Consider the following 19,055-nt stretch of genomic DNA (forward strand, 5'->3'; position numbering starts at 1 on the left):
TGGGACCTCCGGCTTCCACGCCAGGGCCCTCCAATCTGTTCCCCCCCACTCCAGCCGGAAGACTCTCGAAATGCAAAGCTGACCTCATCACTCCCCCTGCCCACAGCCCTTCAGGGTCTCAGGATGAAGAGGAAGCTCTTTACCTTTCCCAGCAAGGCCCTGCCTTGGCTGATTCCTGATCATGGCTCCACATCCATCCCTCACCAAGCTCCTCCTCCAGCCATGCACCGCCCAGCCGCCCCCAGCCCTGCCCAAGCATCCTTGTCTCCAGTGAAACCTTCTCCAGCCTCCTGGTCAAAGTCAAGGCCATTATTTATACACACTCCTTGATTGACCCATGTCCCACTCCTTCAGGGCTGATTTCAGTTTGAGATTATACATTCATTTGCTTGTCTGTTGTGTACAAGCGCACACACACACACACACACACACACACAACGCACACACCAGCTCGCAAGAATCTTCATGGGAGGAACCTGCTGGTTTTCCACCATCGCATCACCAGAGCTTGGCCCAGGGTCTGACTCACAGGTGGCCCTCCATGTATGTTTGTCGGAAGTACATCTGTGAACCCTGAAGTGTAAATGCTACACTTCTGGAATGCCTCTCAGAAACCATTTTATAGATGGACAAACAGAGACCCAGAGAAGGAAAGTGACTTACCCAAGGCCTCTCTTCCAATGCAGCCGTGCTAACGGTGTAATCTATGTCCCCAGGGTCCCCAGCTCCTTCTGTCTTCCAAAGATCACACTCTCCTTTAGAAGCCAATCAAGCAGTTCAAGCACCTACGCAGAAATGGCTGCAGAAATGCTGTCCCCTTTCCGGAACTGGTCAGGCCCTTGTGCGTTGGTGGTTGTGTCTTCATCTCTTGTTCCAAACACCTGCTCCTGTCGCCTTGAGCCTCTCTTCCTGTTTCCTACCCTTCCTGTAGCCTGTAATCCTCTCCCCACACTCAGGAGCAGTGTGAACCCCATCCTCATTGCTCCCCAGAGCAGAAGCAATGCAAAGCTCTTGGGGAAGAGACTAAGGAAATTCGGGGCAAATATAACAGTTACTGAGCATTTACTGTGTTCCAGCTCATGAGTTAAATGCTTTAAGTGCAATGGCTATAGCAGCCCAATGGCACCGGTACTGATATTATCCCCATTTTACAGATGAGGAAACTGAAGCTAAGGGACACAGTTAGAAGGTGTCTGAACCAAGATTCAGCTTCAACAGGCTGCATCCAGCTCCTGCCCTCATGTAGCCTCTTCCCCACCCTGGCCCCATTACACCTTCCTAGGCTCTCAGCGTCCCCCCCACCCCCAAGCCGCCGCTGGTATGGGACCAGAAGCACATACAGTCCTCCTCACCTCCCGTGGCTCCTTCTAACCCAGGCTTCTCACCCCCGCGCAGCCACGCTGCAGCCTTTCTGCAGGAAGAGTACATACTTTATTTATGAGATGTACCTGGACTCTCTGCAAATCAGCTGGGAATGCTGCAGCGTCTTCAGGCAGGAGGCAGAAGGTTCTGGAGGCCAAAAGTCTTCCAGGAGGTAGACAGGGACTGGGCTCAGGGCGCCAGGCTCAGGCAGGGGCACCCAGTAGGTCTACAGAGCACAGAGTGGGTCTGCAGGCAAAGTGATCTGTGCTTTGGATCCCCTTTGCATCCCGGCCTGCCCTAGGCAAGCAGCAGAGAGCCCAGGGCAGGGGGTTGGAGAGATGGGAAATAAGGCAGGCACTAATATTTACCTGGCATCTCCCCAAACCCACACAAAACCCTACAGGGCCAGGATTCTTGTGCCCACTTTACAGGGGACGAAACTGAGGCTTGCAGAAGGTAGGAAGTGCTTTCTGAATTTTTAATCCTGCTTTTTCATCCCTCTTCCCCACAAAGAGGGGAATTAAGGTGGTTTATAAGGATGCCCTCAGCCCAAGCAGAAAACTAAATATAAAATAAGATAGAAAAATGAGGCTCAGAGAAAGGAATATGGAGTCAGGGATTAAGCTCCTCTTCCAGATGCCTGCCACATGGTAATTTAGTTGCCAGTAGTGGATTGTACATTGGTCTGAGCATCCTGGCAGCCAAGGCAAAGAGGGAATGGAATTCGTTTCAAAGGTGTCCAAGGACTACAAGGAGGAAAAAAAGAGTATAGAGACACAGGTGTGGCAGAGAAACAGAGAAGGAATCTCAGGCCCCTAATTAAATCTCAGATTCCAAAATTCCTAGAAACTGCCCCATCGATCCCTATCCCACCACCCCTTTCCCTATCCCATCCGCCCCAGGGCAGAACAATCTCCTGACAGCCCCTCGGAGCGTGTGTTTTTATATGTGACCACCAGGTGGCGGTGCGGCGCAGGTCTTGGGTGGACGTTTGTTAGATCCGGAGGCAGCCTGGTGGGCTGAAGAGGCCGGGAGGTGCCTGAGGGACCTCCACGAGTTGGTGCCCAGACTTTGGTTGAACCTCAACGAAGAAATCGGTCTCATACTCGGCAGAGCTAGGCTGCACTGCTTCCCCAACAGGGGGAAGGAGGAAGAACCCTGGCCAGAGTTCGAGTCCCAGCTCTGCTTCCGGTGCTCTGTGCAAAGGAGCACATTAGCTTGCACGTCTCAGCCTCAGTCTTCTCACCGGAGCAAGGGTGTGAATAGTGCCTGTTGGGGGAAGAGGAGACTGAGACCGGGATGGAGAATGATCGTGGTCGCTAAGGTCGAGAAAGGCCAGAGGGTAAAAGACCGAAAGCATCTGAGCTACGGGCGAGAAAAAAAGGGGGCCCACATTCCCCGAAAGAAAAGCCACCAGGGCCCCTTGCTGGGACAAGGAGGGGAAGTGGTCAACTCCTCTCTGTTTCCCCTCTGGTGGGTTTGGAAGAGCCAGGACTTTTTCAAGTGTAAATTACAGAAACCCATCTTAAAATGTCTTAAGAAAAAAAAAAAACATATAAAACAAAAAACGGGGAGAAGGTGTTTTTTGGTTCATGTGATGAAGAGCACAGGTGACATTTGCATAACAGGAGGGTTGGACTCATTCTCTCCGTTTCTGGCCTCTAGGGTTTTCCCCACCTTGGTTTTGCTTTCAGGGCTGCCTTCAAAGGCAGGTCACAAGCTTACACCTGTAAACTTCACAAGCCCAGAACGTAGAAAGCGTCTCTTTCCGAACGGTTCCAACCAAACTTCCAGAGCAAACTGTCATTTGGCTCCCACTGAGTCACGTGCCCATCCCTTGGCCCAATCACGGTGACTGTTACCTGGGTCGCCGGTGTCTTCACCTCAGGAATCAGGTGAGTCAACCTCATTGGATGCGTTGATTCGGAGAGGAGAATGGGCAATTCTCTAAACCGAAACTGGGGTGAAAAGGGCAGACTGCCACCTCAGGGAGGAAAAGGTCTTGACCTGCTGGCTTGCCTCCCCGAGGTTTTGTGTCAAGAGAAGAAAGAGCCTCTGCACCTTGAGATATCTCATCTCCATTAGTCTTGTAATTAGGCGACAGGTAAACAGCCCCAGGAAGTAGGGATGGGGGGCGATCATCACCCACCGAGTGGGCTTGTGCCAGACTCCTTCCCCCACCCCGGGTGCTGTGGCTGGGTGGCGGCTTCCCAAACTCAGGTCCCTCAGCTGGTGAGCTGGGGGCGATGGCCTGCTTGGGGATTGAGTGGGGGAGGAAATGGTTGAATGCCTGGCCCTGTGCCCAGCTTGATGCAAACCTCAATAGATGCTGTTTCTTTACAAAGGGCTGCCGTGGTGAGCTTTGTTACTGTAATCATCATCGCTTTGGTCCTTGTTAGTGATGAATAGGTGTTCCACGCAGCCGCTTATGGCGGGATTTGCAGGAAAAAGCCCAATATCTCTATCTCTCTCTCTCTCTCTCTCTCTCTCTCTCTCTCTCTCTCTTCCACTTTCATTCCAGGTGGTTTCTTTACTTTCTATCTGACCGTTCCCACCATCATCTTTGTCACAGCCTCTTTGCTTGCTAAGACAGTATTGTGAGGACCCTGTAGAACAGAGAAAGAACCGGAAGGGCGGGGGCGGGTGTGCAGAGCAAGTGAAGAATAAGAAAGAGAAACGGCACACAATGTCCCATCTCATTTTTTACAGCACTTTTTTTTTTTTCTGGTATTGTCACTTTTTTTTTAATTGAAGTATAGTTGATTTACAAGGTTGTGTTAGTTTCAGGTGTACCGCAAAGTGATTTAGTTATACATATCTACATATATATGTGTGTGTATCTATATATTTTTTTACATTCTTTTTCATTATAGGTTATTACAAGATATTGGATATAGTTACCTGTGCTATACAGTAGGTCCTCGTTGTTTATCTATTTTATATAAGTAGTGTGTACCTGTTCATCCCAAACTTCTAATTTATCCCTCCCCTTTCCCCTTTGGTAACCATAAGTTTGCTTTCTATGTCTCACAGCACTTTCTCAAGTATGAGTTTCCCCTTTATGAGATAAGGAAATTGAAGCTCAGTGAGGCAAAGCACCCTCCCCCCCCCCACACACACAGAAAAGGTCATCCTGTCTGGAAAACTCAGGATCCAGGATTCAGACTTAGGTGTGTGCAGTCCCAAATGTGTTGCCATCCTTTGTGCCATGCCACCCACTTGGGGTGGGAGTATCTGGGTGATGAGGCTTTGGACCAGCCACGTGGATAGTGCTTGCTGTGTGGTCCTAGACAAGTCCCTTTCCCTATCTGGGCTAAGAGGACGCTGGTTTGAGATCCGCAGTCCCAGACCCTTTGGTCGGTCATGTTCTCCAAGTGTGGAATTCTGGATGGTGGGTGTTCTGTGCTTACCACTTACTTCTGAACAAATAGCATCAATAATTCAAATTCCCCTTCCTCTAAAACCTAGGAGAACTTGTCTCCCAGCAAGATATGAAAAATAATTTCACGCTCTCTTTCCTTCCCTCCCAAGATCATCCCTGGAAAATTGTCTCTTTACTGCCTGTCTCTCCAGCCGTCATCTCGCATCTGGGGTCCCATTTTTTGTAGTTGCCAGTCTCACTCTTGGCTCTGACTGGGGCTGACTCTTAATAGGGCCGCCATCAAATGCCAATGAGGCTCCCCCTATTCATTCATTCCTTAAGCAAATATTGCCTGCTTTGACCCCAGGAATCCACAGCTTTCCTATGGTAGATGAGAAGTTCCCTAGTTATTCATACTGAAGTGTGAGGGGCTACTTTCTTAACTATTTTAAAGGAGGACATGAACCTAGCAATTTACTCTTTATAAGTTCCATTCGTGCCTAGTATCTCTTTAATAGTTCATGAAACCTTATACAACCCGTAGTGAGCTCAATGCTCATACAGGCTGGGTGGCCTCAGGCAAGTTGCTTGACCTCTCTGAGCCTCAAGTTCTTGATGAGTTTTAGAGGGATAATAATAATGTCAAGGAGTTATTGTGAGGTTTAAATTATATCCCATGTGAAAGAAACCAACGCAATATGTATCATCAATGTCACCATCATCATTATTATGAGGAAGGCATACCCCAGGTAAGGGGGTTGAGGTAGAGATGGGGGCTATGAAAGCAAAAAGACAGAGAAAGGTAGACTAATACTAATAACAATACTGAGAATGATACCAACAACTTCCACCAGCTTTTCCTGAGAGCTTACCAAGTACCTTGTATATGTTCTGGGCACAGGCATGCGTAATATGTCATTTAACTTTTCACAAACAAAGAGGTGGGTATCGTGTTTCCCCTGGTAACAGATGAGGAAACTGAGGTGACAAGCTGGTAAGCCCAGGATGCAAATCCAGGGCTGTGATGGCCTCTGCCTCAGAGGGTGGTACCAACTCAGAGCTGTCAGGGTCAGACAGCTGCCCCTGTATGGTGGTTACAGCTTTAGGGGTACAACCTCCCTACATCCAGTGCCTTCTAGGGTCTCAGGGGCTCAGGGTGAAGACACTTCTGTTTGGAAGATGGTGACCAGGCCCAACCTCCATCCTACGCCTCAGCAAAACCTCAGAATCCACAGAGATTGACTTCAGGACCCTCTCTCTAAATTGTCCTCACCCCTATGTCTTTCTAATGCCCATTCCCTAGGACTGACCATGAAACCACTTCCTGGATAGTATCCCTGTTCCCACAGCAGCACTTAGCATTTCCACAGTGCCTTTACTAAAGCCCCGATGAATGCCGGGACCTAAACGCCCCCCCAAACTAATTCATACTAGGCTGTGAATGACTATCACAGCTAACTGCCGATTTTCCCACCTATATTCCTCAGGTCACTCATGATGCAAGATGCTCCGCCAAAAAAATAAAAGATAATAATAGTTGTGTGGTCAAATAAGTTTGGGAAACTCTGAATACTCTATTCTCCCTTCCAGAGAGTCGTAATACACATTAAACTCTTGCAAGCTGTGAGAACTCCTGCAGTGTCGACACCAATGGTACCCAAAGCTATAGGACATAATTTTTTTTCAAGGAACAAAGTAACAATATCCCCAAACGGCCATTGATAAATCCTAACCGAGGAACCCTGAAGTGTGGGGATAACATCATTGTCCCTCCAACTAGAATGTAAATCCTTCAAGGGAAGGGATTTGTATCTGATTTGTTCCCTTTTAGATCCTCAGTGCCTGTAATAGTGTTTGGTACATAGTAGGCGTTTGATAAAAGTTTGTTGAATGAATAAATGAATGAATGAATGGAGGTGAGTTGGAGAATGTCAGGAGGTCTGTGTTCTAATCCCGACTTTGCCTCTAACTCACTGTATGTCCTTGGGCAAGTCCCCATCCCTCCCTGTTTTCCACTTCCCTACATGTAAGAAACGGATGAGGCTACATTACACATTTACAGTGGGGGCAATAGTGCCCCCAAAGAGGTGAAAATTGGTTCTTGAGGAGCAAACAAACCAAAGAAACCCCCTAAACTTTATTCTTTTTATGTATAAAGCACAGATATACATATTGGACATACACAGATACACATTATATCTGTGGTATTAAGATTCCACGGAGGAGAGGGGTGGCAGTTTGGAAAACAATGTCTAAAAAGACTCCGGAGGGTGGCAATAATGAAAAAAAGCTTGAGAAACACTAGACTTGATCTAGAAGTTTCCTTCTAGGTCTGACAGTCTGTGAATCCCTGATTCTAAGTGAAAGGATTGGTGGGAAATGTCTGAGTGAACAGGGAACAGCAAGAATCTAAAACCTCAGGCAGGAATAAACCTGGTGTTATGGACTGAAGTGTTTCCTCCCAAAACTCACAAGTTGAAGTCCAACCCCCAATACCTCAGAATATAAGAGTATTTGGAGAAAAGGTCTTTTAAGAGGTAGTTAAGTTAGACTTTTAGGGTGGGGCCCTAATCCAAGAGGACTGGGGTCCTTATGAGAAGAGAAAGAAGCACCAGGGGTTGACGCACAGAGGCAAGGTCACGGGAGGACACAGGGAGAAGGTGGCCGTCTGCAAACCAAGGAGAGAGCTCTTACCAGAAACCAACCCTGATGGCACGTTGATCTTGAACTTCTAGCCTCCAGAACTGTGAGAGAGTAAATTTCTGTTGTTGAAGCCATCCAGTCTGTGCTATTTGGTCTTGGCAAACACAGCGAACCAATACACCTTGGATGTTTAAGGAAGCATCGCTATAGGGACATGAGGTCAGAGAGATCACAGGGGAGGCAAATGATGGCCAGCCTTGTAGGACTAGGAAATGTTTTGTTTCATTCTTAGAATGGAATGGGAAGAGTGAGAGGGTTTTGAGCAGGGGAGTGAAGATCTGCCTTACATTTTTAACAGGACCACTCTGGCTGCTGGGCGGAGAACAGGTTGTTCAGAGGCAAAGGTGGGACCAGGGAGACTGAGGAGAGAGGTGGGGATGACTTGGACCAGGGTGGGGACAATGGGGATGGTGATAAGGGACTGGGTTCTGTTACATTTTGAAGGTGCAGACATCAGGATTTGCCAGTGGATTGGATTGTGGGTGTGAGAGTTTTTGGATTATTCCAAAGGTTTGGCCCAGACAGCTGGAAAAGTGTAGCTTTGCTTTTGGATGGGTTCTGTTTGAGATGTGCATTAGACATCCACTCGGAGGCATCAAGGAGGCAGCTGATATTCAGGGATGGAGTTCAGAGGAGAGGTCTGAGTAGAGACAAGCTCCAAGGAAGAACTGCCTCCCCATCCCTCTCCCATCATCTGCCCCAGGCCCATTCTTATCTACCCTACACACCTGTGCTTCCCCATCACAGCGCGTATCACAGGATACTATAGTCCACTGTAGACTTGTCTGTCTTCCCCATCCAGCTGGATGACAGAAAGGACTTTGTGTATCTTGTTTACCATTTCCCAGGGCCTGGTGCACAGTAGGTCCCAAGCAAATGATTGTTTGAATGAATGGGATGCCACAAAGAGGGGTTAAAAATTACTGAAGTGCAAATGTTCCCAAACACTTCCCTCCCCTTCCTGAGCCAGAGAATGTTATCTTTTCCAGCAGGCTGTTCAGAACCCCACCCCTTCCTGATTCTGTCAGACTTACTTATGACAGAGGAAGATTGTCTAGAAGAATAGCCAAATGGCTTATGATTGTTAAGACAATCTATATGTACAGAACCAGGAGAGAGAGGAAGCAAGGGTGGGGGTTGGGAACGTATGTGTAGATCTTGCCACTCAGGCTGCAAATGGAATAGGAGTTTATTTCTTTGTTTTAAAAACTTTTCAGGTGGAAGATGTTAAATGAGACTCCAGGGTAGTATGTGTGAGAAAGAACTGGGGAGAGAGAAAAGGAACGTGAGAAGCTTTAGGGGAGAGAACTGGCTCCCTCCATGCGTGGCTTTAAAAAACACAAGCTTGGGACAATTTATCAGGAAGACAGCAATCACAAATATATGTGCACCTAATAACAGAGCATCAAGATTCTTGAAGAAAAAAAAACAAATCAGGAAGCAAAATTGGACAAAACTAAAGGGAGAGGCGGATAGAGCCAAATCATAGTGGGAGTTACTAACAGCCCTCTCTGAGGGATTGATGAAAAACTGATTTTTTTAAAAATTTGGCAAAAGGATATAGAAAAATTTAACCCAACATTGTGAACCAGCTCAACCTAATCAACATTTATAGAACACGATATAGTAAGCCCCCTACATACGAACGAGTTCCGTTCCGAGAGTGTGTTCGTAAGTCCCATTTGTTCGTTAAGTCCAACAAAGTTAGCCTAGGTACCCAACTAATACAGTCAGCTATATACTGCTGCTTTTACACTTGCTTCTGGACATCCTAGGCTTAAAATAAAGATACTGTACTACTATACTCTATACAGTACAGTAAAGTATACAGAAACACAACCACTTGTAGAGGATGCACGCATGTGACAATGTACGCCAGACACACGAACTAACTGACGTGACTCGACATACGAACGCGCGTTCACATCTTTGAAAGTTTGCAACTTGAAGGTTTGTATGTAGAGGACTTACTGTAGCTAACAACTGCAGGATTTAAACAGTATTCAAGTCTATCAAGAATAGACTATAAGCTGGGCCATAAAATAAGTTTCCGTTCATTAGAATATTGAAATCTTGAGTATGTTCTCTGACCACAATGGACTTGAATAACAAATCAATGACAGTAAACTATCTAGAAAATCCCAATAAAATATCTAGAAAATCAATATTTATATACCACATCTTTAACCTATGGGTCAAAGAAAAAAATCAAGGGAGACTAGAAAATATCAAACCGAATGATAATGGAAGCACATCAAATCAAAATTTCTGGGAAGCAGCTAATGTAGTACTTGCAGGGAAATTTATAGCTCTCAACGACTATATTGGGGGGAAAGAAAAGAGGGGCCAAAATTAATGACCCAAGAGTCTACCTTTAAAAGCTGGAAAAAAGAAGAATAAAGTAAACCCAAAGTAAATAGAAGAAAGGAAACGTTAAGGATGAGAGCAAAGCTCAGTAAAATAAAACACAAATGATAGAGAAGAATCAACAAAGCTAAAAGTTGGTTCTTTGAAGGGATTAATAAAATTGAAAACCACAGGCTAACCCTAGACTTTTTTTTTTTTTAATTACTTTTAGTTTTTCGTGCTGACTGTGCATGGACTTGCCCACGTGGGTGCTGGGGTCGTACGGGTTACAGGGGGAGGCAGAGGAGAGAGCATGTAACAGCCTCCAAAGCTCCTCTGTTCCAGACAAGCACATGTTCACTGCTCAGCGCTGGACCCCCTGCTCACTGCTGGATCCTTCGGATGCTCTGCACCTGGAAGGTCTGGGCATGAGAGCCCCACTCCCGGAAATGCTTGTAGTCGCCTGAGTGGTGATCACACTCCAGCACATACTGAAACCCTCGGTAGCCAGGAAACTGGGAGCCAACCCAGCTGGAAAAGGGAAGAGGCAGACTGTTACCCTGAAGAGGCACCAGCATGGTGATTAAGACAGGGACAAGGGGACCCCGTGCTGCAAACGCACTCCAGCCATCCTGGACTTCCTTCCCTGGCATTCCTGCCCAGAATGTGCCCTGCTCTCCCCAGCACTGGGTCCTTTTGATCACGCTGTTCCCTCTGGCAGTAACACCATTCCCGCCCTTCTTTGCCTGGTTAAGTTGGATTTATCCTTCAGGTCTCAGCTCAGTCATCAGGGCGGTCTGACAGTCCCCTATTGAACCTTTGTAGCACTCATGTAATTAGGTAATTAACAGATGATTTGTAAAAATGTCAGGCTCCTCTGCCAACAGGAAGCTCCTGGGTGTAGGGGTGTGTGTGCTGGTTCATCATTACCTAGTGCCTAACATGATACCCAGCACAGAGGAGCTCAATAAATATTTGATGAAGAAAGGGAGGGAGGGAGGAAGGAAGGAAGGAAAGGACAGAGGGATGGGTGGAGGGAGAAAGAAGTGGGGAGTCTTATTTTTTCCCCCTCCTGCCTTATTCAGGGGTACCTCCAAGACAAAGGCTATTCTTTCAATTCATTGACCCCTGCATTGTTCAGGACTAGCTAAGGATTGGTGTCTCCTTTTCTGAGCTTCCCTTTCCCTTTCTGTAAGAGGGAAGCGGACTCAAGAAGCACAAGAGGTCCATCCTACTCTGAAACAAGATCCTCTGGTGCTTCCGGAGAAAACTAAAAAAATAAAGTAACCCTACCTCCCATCTTTGTCCCTGCCAGCCAGGAGCCAAGGGGTACCTCAGAAGGTGACTCTCATATCCTATATAACTGAGGATCTCACACCTCAGCCATCCCCTGGGTGAAAAGGGTGGGAAGGGTCAGTGAGTCCTGGGCTTGAAGCTGGATTCAGTTACCTACCTGCTGTTGGATGTGGAGCAAGTTGCTTAACCCACATCTGTTTGTTTACTCCTGGGCATCCATCCTCTCCTCTTCTGGTGACAGACCCTGTCACATCCACCTGCCTCAGTCAATGTGGGAAAATCCTCACTCTAGCAATGAGCACGTGACCAGGTCTAGCCAACCAGAGCACCCCATTCCTGTGGGCATGGTGATTGGTTTAGAGTTGAACCTGTGACCCAAGCTGGACCAATGAGAGCCTTTCCTGGAACCTTTCGTGGAATCACTGAGAAAAAGGCACTCTCTTTCCCTGGGGCTGGCTGGAATATAAGGATGAAGCTGCCATCTTATCTTCACATGAGAAGAGCTTGCCTAAGCATATAGCCACACTGAGGCAGGCAGAGCAAGAGGGGGAGAAAGACAGATCCCTACTGTCGCAGCTGGATCCAGCTGTGCCTGAAGCTAGTTACAGGGGCCAATAAATAACCTTTGAGCTCAATATCAGTGTGATCTGGGTGTCCACTACTTTCAATCCAGAAATTTTGCCTGACAGCTCCCTGTGCCTCAGTATCCTCCTCTGGAATGTGGGTATCAGGTCCCCAAAGTCCCCAGCATACTGTTTTCACGGGAGGTGTCCCCATCCCTCTCAACATCCTCTCTGTCCCTGCCAAGCAGAGCCTTGCATCCACTTACGCCCCCGAGTTGACATGGAAGGAGCCCACTTCATTGCCATCCCAGCCCATGGCCTGGAGGGAGGGGTAGTCATCGCTCAGCTCTCCTTTCTTGCCCAGGAAGTTCTCTTGCTCAAAGATGGTCAGCCTCGAGTCGCGGTGGTTCTGCAGGTACAGGGAACAGAGCCAGAGTATCAGGTCCTCAGTCGGAAACCCAGGAGCCTCTGCTGGCCCCTACACCCCTGTTCTTGTCTCCAAAATCAGCCTTCCTTGAAACTTTCTGGAAGGACGGTAAGGCAACAGGCACCAGAAACCTTACAAGAGGTGTACTGCTTGTCCTTCCAGAAATTCCTGTTTCAGAAATTTACACAAAGAAGATAATCAAGGAGAAAAGAAGCGTTGTTGATAACAGGAGGGGGCGGGGGAGGGAAGGGAAGGGGGAAGAGAAGAGAAAAAACAACCTGAATATCCGATAACAGGGGATCAGGTACACTGGGATATTGCACTACGGTTAAGAGAAGGGTGTGGAGAGCTGGGTTCAAATCCTGACTCTCCACTTAGCAGCTGACTATGCTTAATCATCTAAAGAAAAAAAGTATGGGGACTTCCCTGGTGGTGCAGTGGTTAAGAATCCTCCTGCCAATTCAGGGGACACGGGTTTGAGCCCTGGTCCGGGAGGATCCCACATGCCGCGGAGCAACTAAGCACGTGGGCCACAACTACTGAGCCTGAGCTCTAGAGCCCGCGAGCCACAACTACTGAGCCCGCGTGCCACAACTACTGAAGCCCGCGCGCCTAGAGCCCGTGCTCTGCAACAAGAGAAGCCACCACAATGAGAAGCCCGCGCACCGCAACGAAGAGCAGCCCCCGTTCGCCGCAACTAGAGAAAGCCCGCGTGCAGCGACAAAGACCCAACGCAGCCAAAAATAAATAAATTTATTTTAAAAAAAAACAAAAACACATCACACAGCATTTCTGAGCCTGTTTCCACATCTCTAAAATGAAACTAACCACATCTGCTTTTCAGGATTGTTTTGAGAACGAAATGAAACCAGAAGTCGTAAACTGGGTAAAGGTAGGGATTGCATCTGTGAGAGTCCTTCCGAGTCCCCGCATTGGCGCAACGCCTGGGCCGTTTGTGAAACAAATGAACATTCACCAAATGATATACTAGGGCGCTATGGAAAATGATGCCACAGGTGAGATTTAATCATCTGGGAGAGTGATTGTGATAGACTTGCAGAGGGAGAAAAGCTGGTTTCCAAACTTTAGGTTCGTTATGATTCAACTTTTATAACCGAGTGATACGCATGTATAGATATATAGATATAGATGGATATACAGATCTAGACATAGATACTGATATCAACACTGCAAATATAATCTGTGGGTAGCATATAAGACCAAGGAAATCTCCAGCACTGACAACGGTGAGCTTTTGTCTCAGAGGTGTGGGTATAAGTGACTTTTATTTTCTTATTCGGCCATATCAGGTTTTTCCCTGAACTTTAAGTGATAAATATGTGTGCCATGTGATTTAAAATCCATAAAAGTTGTTTTTGAAGGAAAAAAAGTACACCTTTCCAAGCCTCAGTTTTTTCATCTGTAAGATGGGAGTAATAATGCCCACCTCCACCCATACTCTGTAAACAGTAGCAAAAATATAAAATCGAGAACACTGATAATGAATTAGGAACAAGAGGTAGAACGCTTCTTCCTCACTTGCCCTGCCATCTCTGGCACCCAGACTCTCCCACTGTCCCTCAGTCATGAAAAGAAGGACACACAACACGGAGGAGCTCATATTATAACCAAAGTTGCAATGGGCAGAACGTTTGTGGAGGGCTCTGTCCAGATGCTATACGTACATCCCTTTACCCCACAACATAGGTACTATGGCCCCATTTCAAGATGAAGAGACTGAGGCTCAGGGGAGGGACTGCCACCTCACACAACTTGAAGCAGTGACATGAGAATTTGAACTCTGGGACATCTGGTTCCCAAACCCCCACTGGAGGGGCTCAGGCCACCCCAGGCTCAGGCAGTGGCAGGACTCACAGCGCAGGCCACGGGCCGGAAGGAGGTGAGCCTCTCGGCGGGGTAGGACGTGTTGCCACTCCAGGCATCCCAGGACGGGTACTCACCCCGCTCCAGCACATACTGCTGCCCTTGGAAACCAGCGTGCTCAAAACCCACCCACCTGCGGACAGAGGGGAGAGAGCAAGAGGTTAAGAGGCCCCCACCCTGACTTCTGGACCAGTGGTTGTCACGCAGGGGTGACTTTGGCCCCCAAGGAGGCATGGAACAATGGCTGCAGGCATTTTTGGTCCTCGTGCTGGGAGGAGGGAGCAGAGGGTTTTGCCGCTGGCATTTAGTGAGTAGAGGCCAGGGATGCTGCTAAACGTCCTCCAAGGTACAGGACAGCCCCCCAGCACAGAATTACCCGGCCCCAAACATCCAGCCTGTTGACATGGAGGAGTCCAATCTAGACCTAGTAGCCCACTGCCTCGCTGTGCATACTGTAGGTAGGGGACCGGCTCCGTGCAGGTAGCTGGCACTCTTGCACGTGTCCCTCTAGGCCATGTAGATGAGGCTTGACCACATGCTGACTTAAGCCTTGGCCATCTCATGACTGTCTCTCTCTCTCTTAACAAAACATATCTCATGCTCAGAGCCTCAATCAGGCAACAATGTTCAACTACAGAATGCTACTATTATTATTATTTTTTTTTTTTACTATATTTAGTTATAGTTACCTTCTACTTTTGGTGAGTGATATTGGCTTTTGATTTGTGCCTAAGAGGGACATTTCAGATGCAACACTGGGTTTTAAAGGTCTGCCCCCGCAGGGCTGCCTCATCCAGTGGGAAGGCTCTGCGTGAATGGCGCCCCTTACATTTGAGCAGTGCACAACCTGCACGACCTTACACTGCCATCCTGCACACTCCCCAGCATCTCAGACACAAGGAAGGCACACCGGTACAGTTAGAGCCTGGGAAGATAACACCTAGAACATCTAAAAGTCCCAGCACCCCTCTCTAGATCACCTCCTGTCTCCCCCACTCCGATTCCAATCCCCCTGGACTCACGCTCCACTCAGCACTTTCAAAGATCGCACAGTCTCAAAACCAAGCTCCAGCACACTGGGGCACTCAGCTGTGAACTCATGCCGCCGGCCTTGGAAGCCCTCCTCATCCCACACCACGATCTATGCCGGAGAGAAAAGGTGGAGACGCGCATCAGAGTCCCGTGAGCGGTTAGGCCTTCACCCCAGGACTCAGGGTGGGGCAGATCAGGTAAAGCAGGGGTTGCAAACTCACATGCCTCCAGGGGCCAGGAAAGGAGTGTGAGGGCTGAGGACCCGGGAGCATAGGCCCTGTGGAAGTGGGCGGCATCTGCTCAGCGCCACCTACTGTTGGCACGTGATAATGCGACCAACTGTTAAATTTCCCAAGACAACCCTTATATCTGGACTTCTCTGTGGACCTTCCATGTTTTCAAAGGCTGATGACAAACTCAAAGGTTGGGTTTTCTTTTTATTCTCTTTTTTAACACAGAGGAAGTCAAAGAAATCATGCCCAGAGACTATGTGCCATTACCAGTTTGCCATCTCCGCCAGAGAGACGGTTGAATTTGGGACCATAAGACACAAGTTCAAATCAAGACCCCAGTGTGTGAACTTGGGCAAGACCCTCTCCCTCTTGGAGCCTTGATAGCATCCTCTGTGAAATGGGCCCTCATTACCGCCCGCCAGGGGTGAGGTGGGGATTCAATGAAGGTGGGGGCGGTGGTCCCCAGGATCTGGGTTCGACCTGTGCCCTCCCACTTCCCAGACATCGCCCCCTTCCCATGCCTCTTCCTACCTTCCAGTGTCCCGCTGACTTGGTGCACTGCAGAGACATGTTGCTTGTTTCCTACACAAGAGAAGAACGTGATAAGCTTCTGCCCTGACTCTGCTCCCCTCCTTGAGGCTGAAGTCTAGTTTGGGCTGATTGGGATCCAGATGGGGTCCAGATGTGCCTGAGGTTGGGGGCAAAGTATGGCTTTGGCCTGTCCCTCTCCTACCCTTTCCATCTGTGACCAATACCATCTCCTTTTCTTCCAGCCTACCGCTATCTCAAAATGTACCCATTCTTGGTCCCATTCCTCTAAGCCCTGCTCTGTATTGTTTTATCTGCTCACTGTGGGAAATTTTCTGTAGCTGCTGGTGGGCGGATGTTTCACCCCAGGCAAGAACCAAGGTGCTCAGCTTAAGATAGCCTCCCAAAGACAGCATCTGACCCAAAAATGGAACTCTAATAGTGGAAGTTGAGGCAACAGGATTGCAGGAATAATTCTGGTTTTAAATGGGGGTTGCAGGTATTGGTCTTGATGTCTGGATCCTAGTTAGGACGCCTTGGTTAGGATGAGGATGGCATTCAGGATGGCACAGTGATGTCCCCAGGACTGGGGACCTGGGCTCCCCTCCCTCCCAGGATGCTCACCCAGAGCTCAGATCCCACTCCTTCTCCGAGCCTGGGACTTACCGAGATGGACCCAGAGAACATGCCAGACCTGGCACCAGCGGAGGTCAGGCTCTTATAGGCAGGGAGGAGAGAGGGCCCCTGGGGGACAGAGCCCTGACTCAGCAAGCGAGCAACGGGAACAAAAGCCAGCCCTGGCTGGAACTGCAATAGAGAGGTGTCAGCAGCATTGGCTTCGGCTGGGGGGGAAAGGTCGGGTTGCTCCCACTCAGGGATTACCCATGAAGAAGGCAAGAGGAGGAAGGTCTGCCTTAATCAGCTCCATGGGACTCCTGACTGGAGAAGGATAACAAGCGGTAGACACAGAGTCTAAAAACCTCGTCCTTCCTAGCTGTGTGACCTGGGGCAGGTCGTTTCCCCTATTTCTTCCTGGAAAATGGGACAAGAATAAAATATATCACAGGACTGGTGTGAGATTATGTAACATGCCTGGAACAGACATTCAACAAATGTCTATACGTTTCCCCCTCCCAGGTCCCTTCCTCTTCCAGTGGGAGCAATCAGGGTAGGCTTCATGGTGGAGGTGGCATTGAAACTAGGCTCTGAAGGGTGAGGAGGATTTGTACAAAGTGAGATGGAAGGAAATGCTTTCGCTGGGCAAAGCTGTAGAGGTAGGAATATGGGGCTGGTGGCCTGATGGTGCTGGAGTTCAGGGACCCTGAAGGAGAGCAGAGGGACACAGGCAGGAAAGGTGGCTGGGCCAGGGCCTCCAGGGCCCACAAAGCTCAGAGAGGAGTCCAGAGGGCTCTGTGGGCAGAATGAAGGAGCTGGTGGGTGTGAACATGCTTTGCAAACTGTACCACACCTGCTGAATATCCAGGGTTTGTAGAATTCTCTTTGTGCGCCCTCTCCCCACACTCCCACCCTCTGAGTTGGCCTAAGAGGGGGCTTTCACAGCATGGGAAAGAGCATGGCTGGAAACCAGATCGCTCTGGGTGACCTGGAGGATGTCCTAGGTCAGCTCATGGCATCTAAAATGGCAATATTACTTCCCTCCTGAGAGGGTTAAAGGTAGCCCTATCAAATGCATAACTTTAGGGCTTCCCTGGTGGCGCAGTGGTTGAGAGTCCACCTGCCGATGCAGGGGTCACAGGTTCGTGGCCCGGTCTGGGAAGATCCCACATGCCGCAGAGTGAGCCACGGCCGCTGAGCCTGCGCGTCCGGAGTCTGTGCTCTGCAACGGGAGAGGCCACAACAGTGGGAGGCCCGCATACCGCAAAAAAAAAAAAAAAAAAAAAAGCATAACTTTAATATTAGTTTGCCATGAAGATTAAAGGCTAAGAATGTAGGCTCTGTAGCCAGACTGCCCGGGGTTGTGTCCCACTCTTGTTGGCTCAGTAACCTTGAGTATGTTACTTAATCTCTCTGAGCCTCAGTTTCCTCATATGTAAAATGGGTATAACAAAGTAAATTGGGTTTAACCTAAGAGATAGGGGTATTGTGAGGGTAAGTGTGAATTACATATGAACAGCACTTGCTGTTCCGGAACTTCGCCTGGAACACAACATTCATCGTGTGTCTCCATCATCATTGTCATCATCATTGCTAATAAAAAAAATTACTATGGACACATCTGCACTCCCATGTTTGTTACAGCATTATTCACAATAGTCAAGGAGTGAAAATAACCTAATTATCCATCAATGGATGAGTGGATAAAGAAGAGGTGGTATATAGATATAATGGAATATTATTCAGCCTTGAAAAAGAAGGAAATCCTACCATTTGTGACAGCATGGATAGACCTTGAGGGCATTGTGCTAAGTGAAATAAATCAGACAGAGAAAGACAAATACTGTATGATTTCACTTACATATGGCATCTTAAAAAGACAAAATCAGAGGAGTGGAGAGTAAAATGGTGGCTGCCAGGGGCTGGGAGGTGGGGGAAACAGGGACATGGTGCTCAAAGGGTATAAACTTCCAGTTATACGAATAACAAGTTTGGGGACCTAATGTACAACAGGGTGATTACAGCTAATACGTATCGTATACTTGGATGTCGCTTAGAGAGCAGATCTTACATGTTTCCCAACAACAAAATAAATAGTAACTATGTGATGGGATGGAGGTAGCGATCATTTTGCAATTTGTAAATGTATCAGATCAACATATGGCACACCTTACACTTACACTACGTTGTGTGTCATTTATATTTCACTAAAGCTGGGGAACATGGTTACCCTTAAATACAGGAGGGCATCGTTTTTAAGAGCTTGGGTTCAGGAGTTAAAAGGATGTGACTGGGACTTCCCTGGTGGTCCTGAGGTTCAGACTTCGCCTTCCAATGCAGGGGGTGTGGGTTCGATCCCTGATTGGGGAACTAAGATCCCACATGCCTCGTGGCCAAAAACCAAAATAAATAAAACAGAAGCAACATTGTAACAAATTCAATAAAGACTTTTTAAAAAATGGTCCACATCAAAAAAAAAAAACTTAAAAAAAAAAAGATGTGAGTCCTAATTCCATTTTACAGATGAGGAAACAGGCTGAGAGAGGGGAAAGGGACTTGCCTCGGTTTCCTCATCGGCAAAGAGGATTGATCTCAGAGTCCCCACCGTCATAATGAGGATTACAGGAGCCAAGTCAGTCAGATGCTCCCAGTGGAGCCATCCAGCATGGGGCCGTGCACCCCCTACGTCTGCCCTCAGTGTTTGG

The 19,055-nt window shown here is 48.1% G+C and overlaps 1 protein-coding gene across 1 annotated transcript; it reads right to left on the reverse strand.

The window, feature by feature from the left end:
• Nucleotides 1-9,969: 9,969 nt before the first annotated feature.
• Nucleotides 9,970-16,423, reverse strand: CRYBA4 (crystallin beta A4). Its single transcript, XM_065889957.1, has 6 exons — nucleotides 16,402-16,423; nucleotides 15,739-15,789; nucleotides 14,965-15,083; nucleotides 13,934-14,075; nucleotides 11,898-12,040; nucleotides 9,970-10,303 (listed from the first exon to the last, which is right to left on the reverse strand). Exons 1-6 carry the CDS (start codon nucleotides 16,420-16,422, stop codon nucleotides 10,156-10,158), a joined length of 624 nt encoding a protein of 207 aa, XP_065746029.1. The 5' UTR covers nucleotide 16,423; the 3' UTR covers nucleotides 9,970-10,155.
• Nucleotides 16,424-19,055: the final 2,632 nt, after the last annotated feature.

Source organism: Phocoena phocoena, chromosome 13 (assembly GCF_963924675.1).
Source record: "Phocoena phocoena chromosome 13, mPhoPho1.1, whole genome shotgun sequence".
NCBI lineage: Eukaryota > Metazoa > Chordata > Mammalia > Artiodactyla > Phocoenidae > Phocoena > Phocoena phocoena.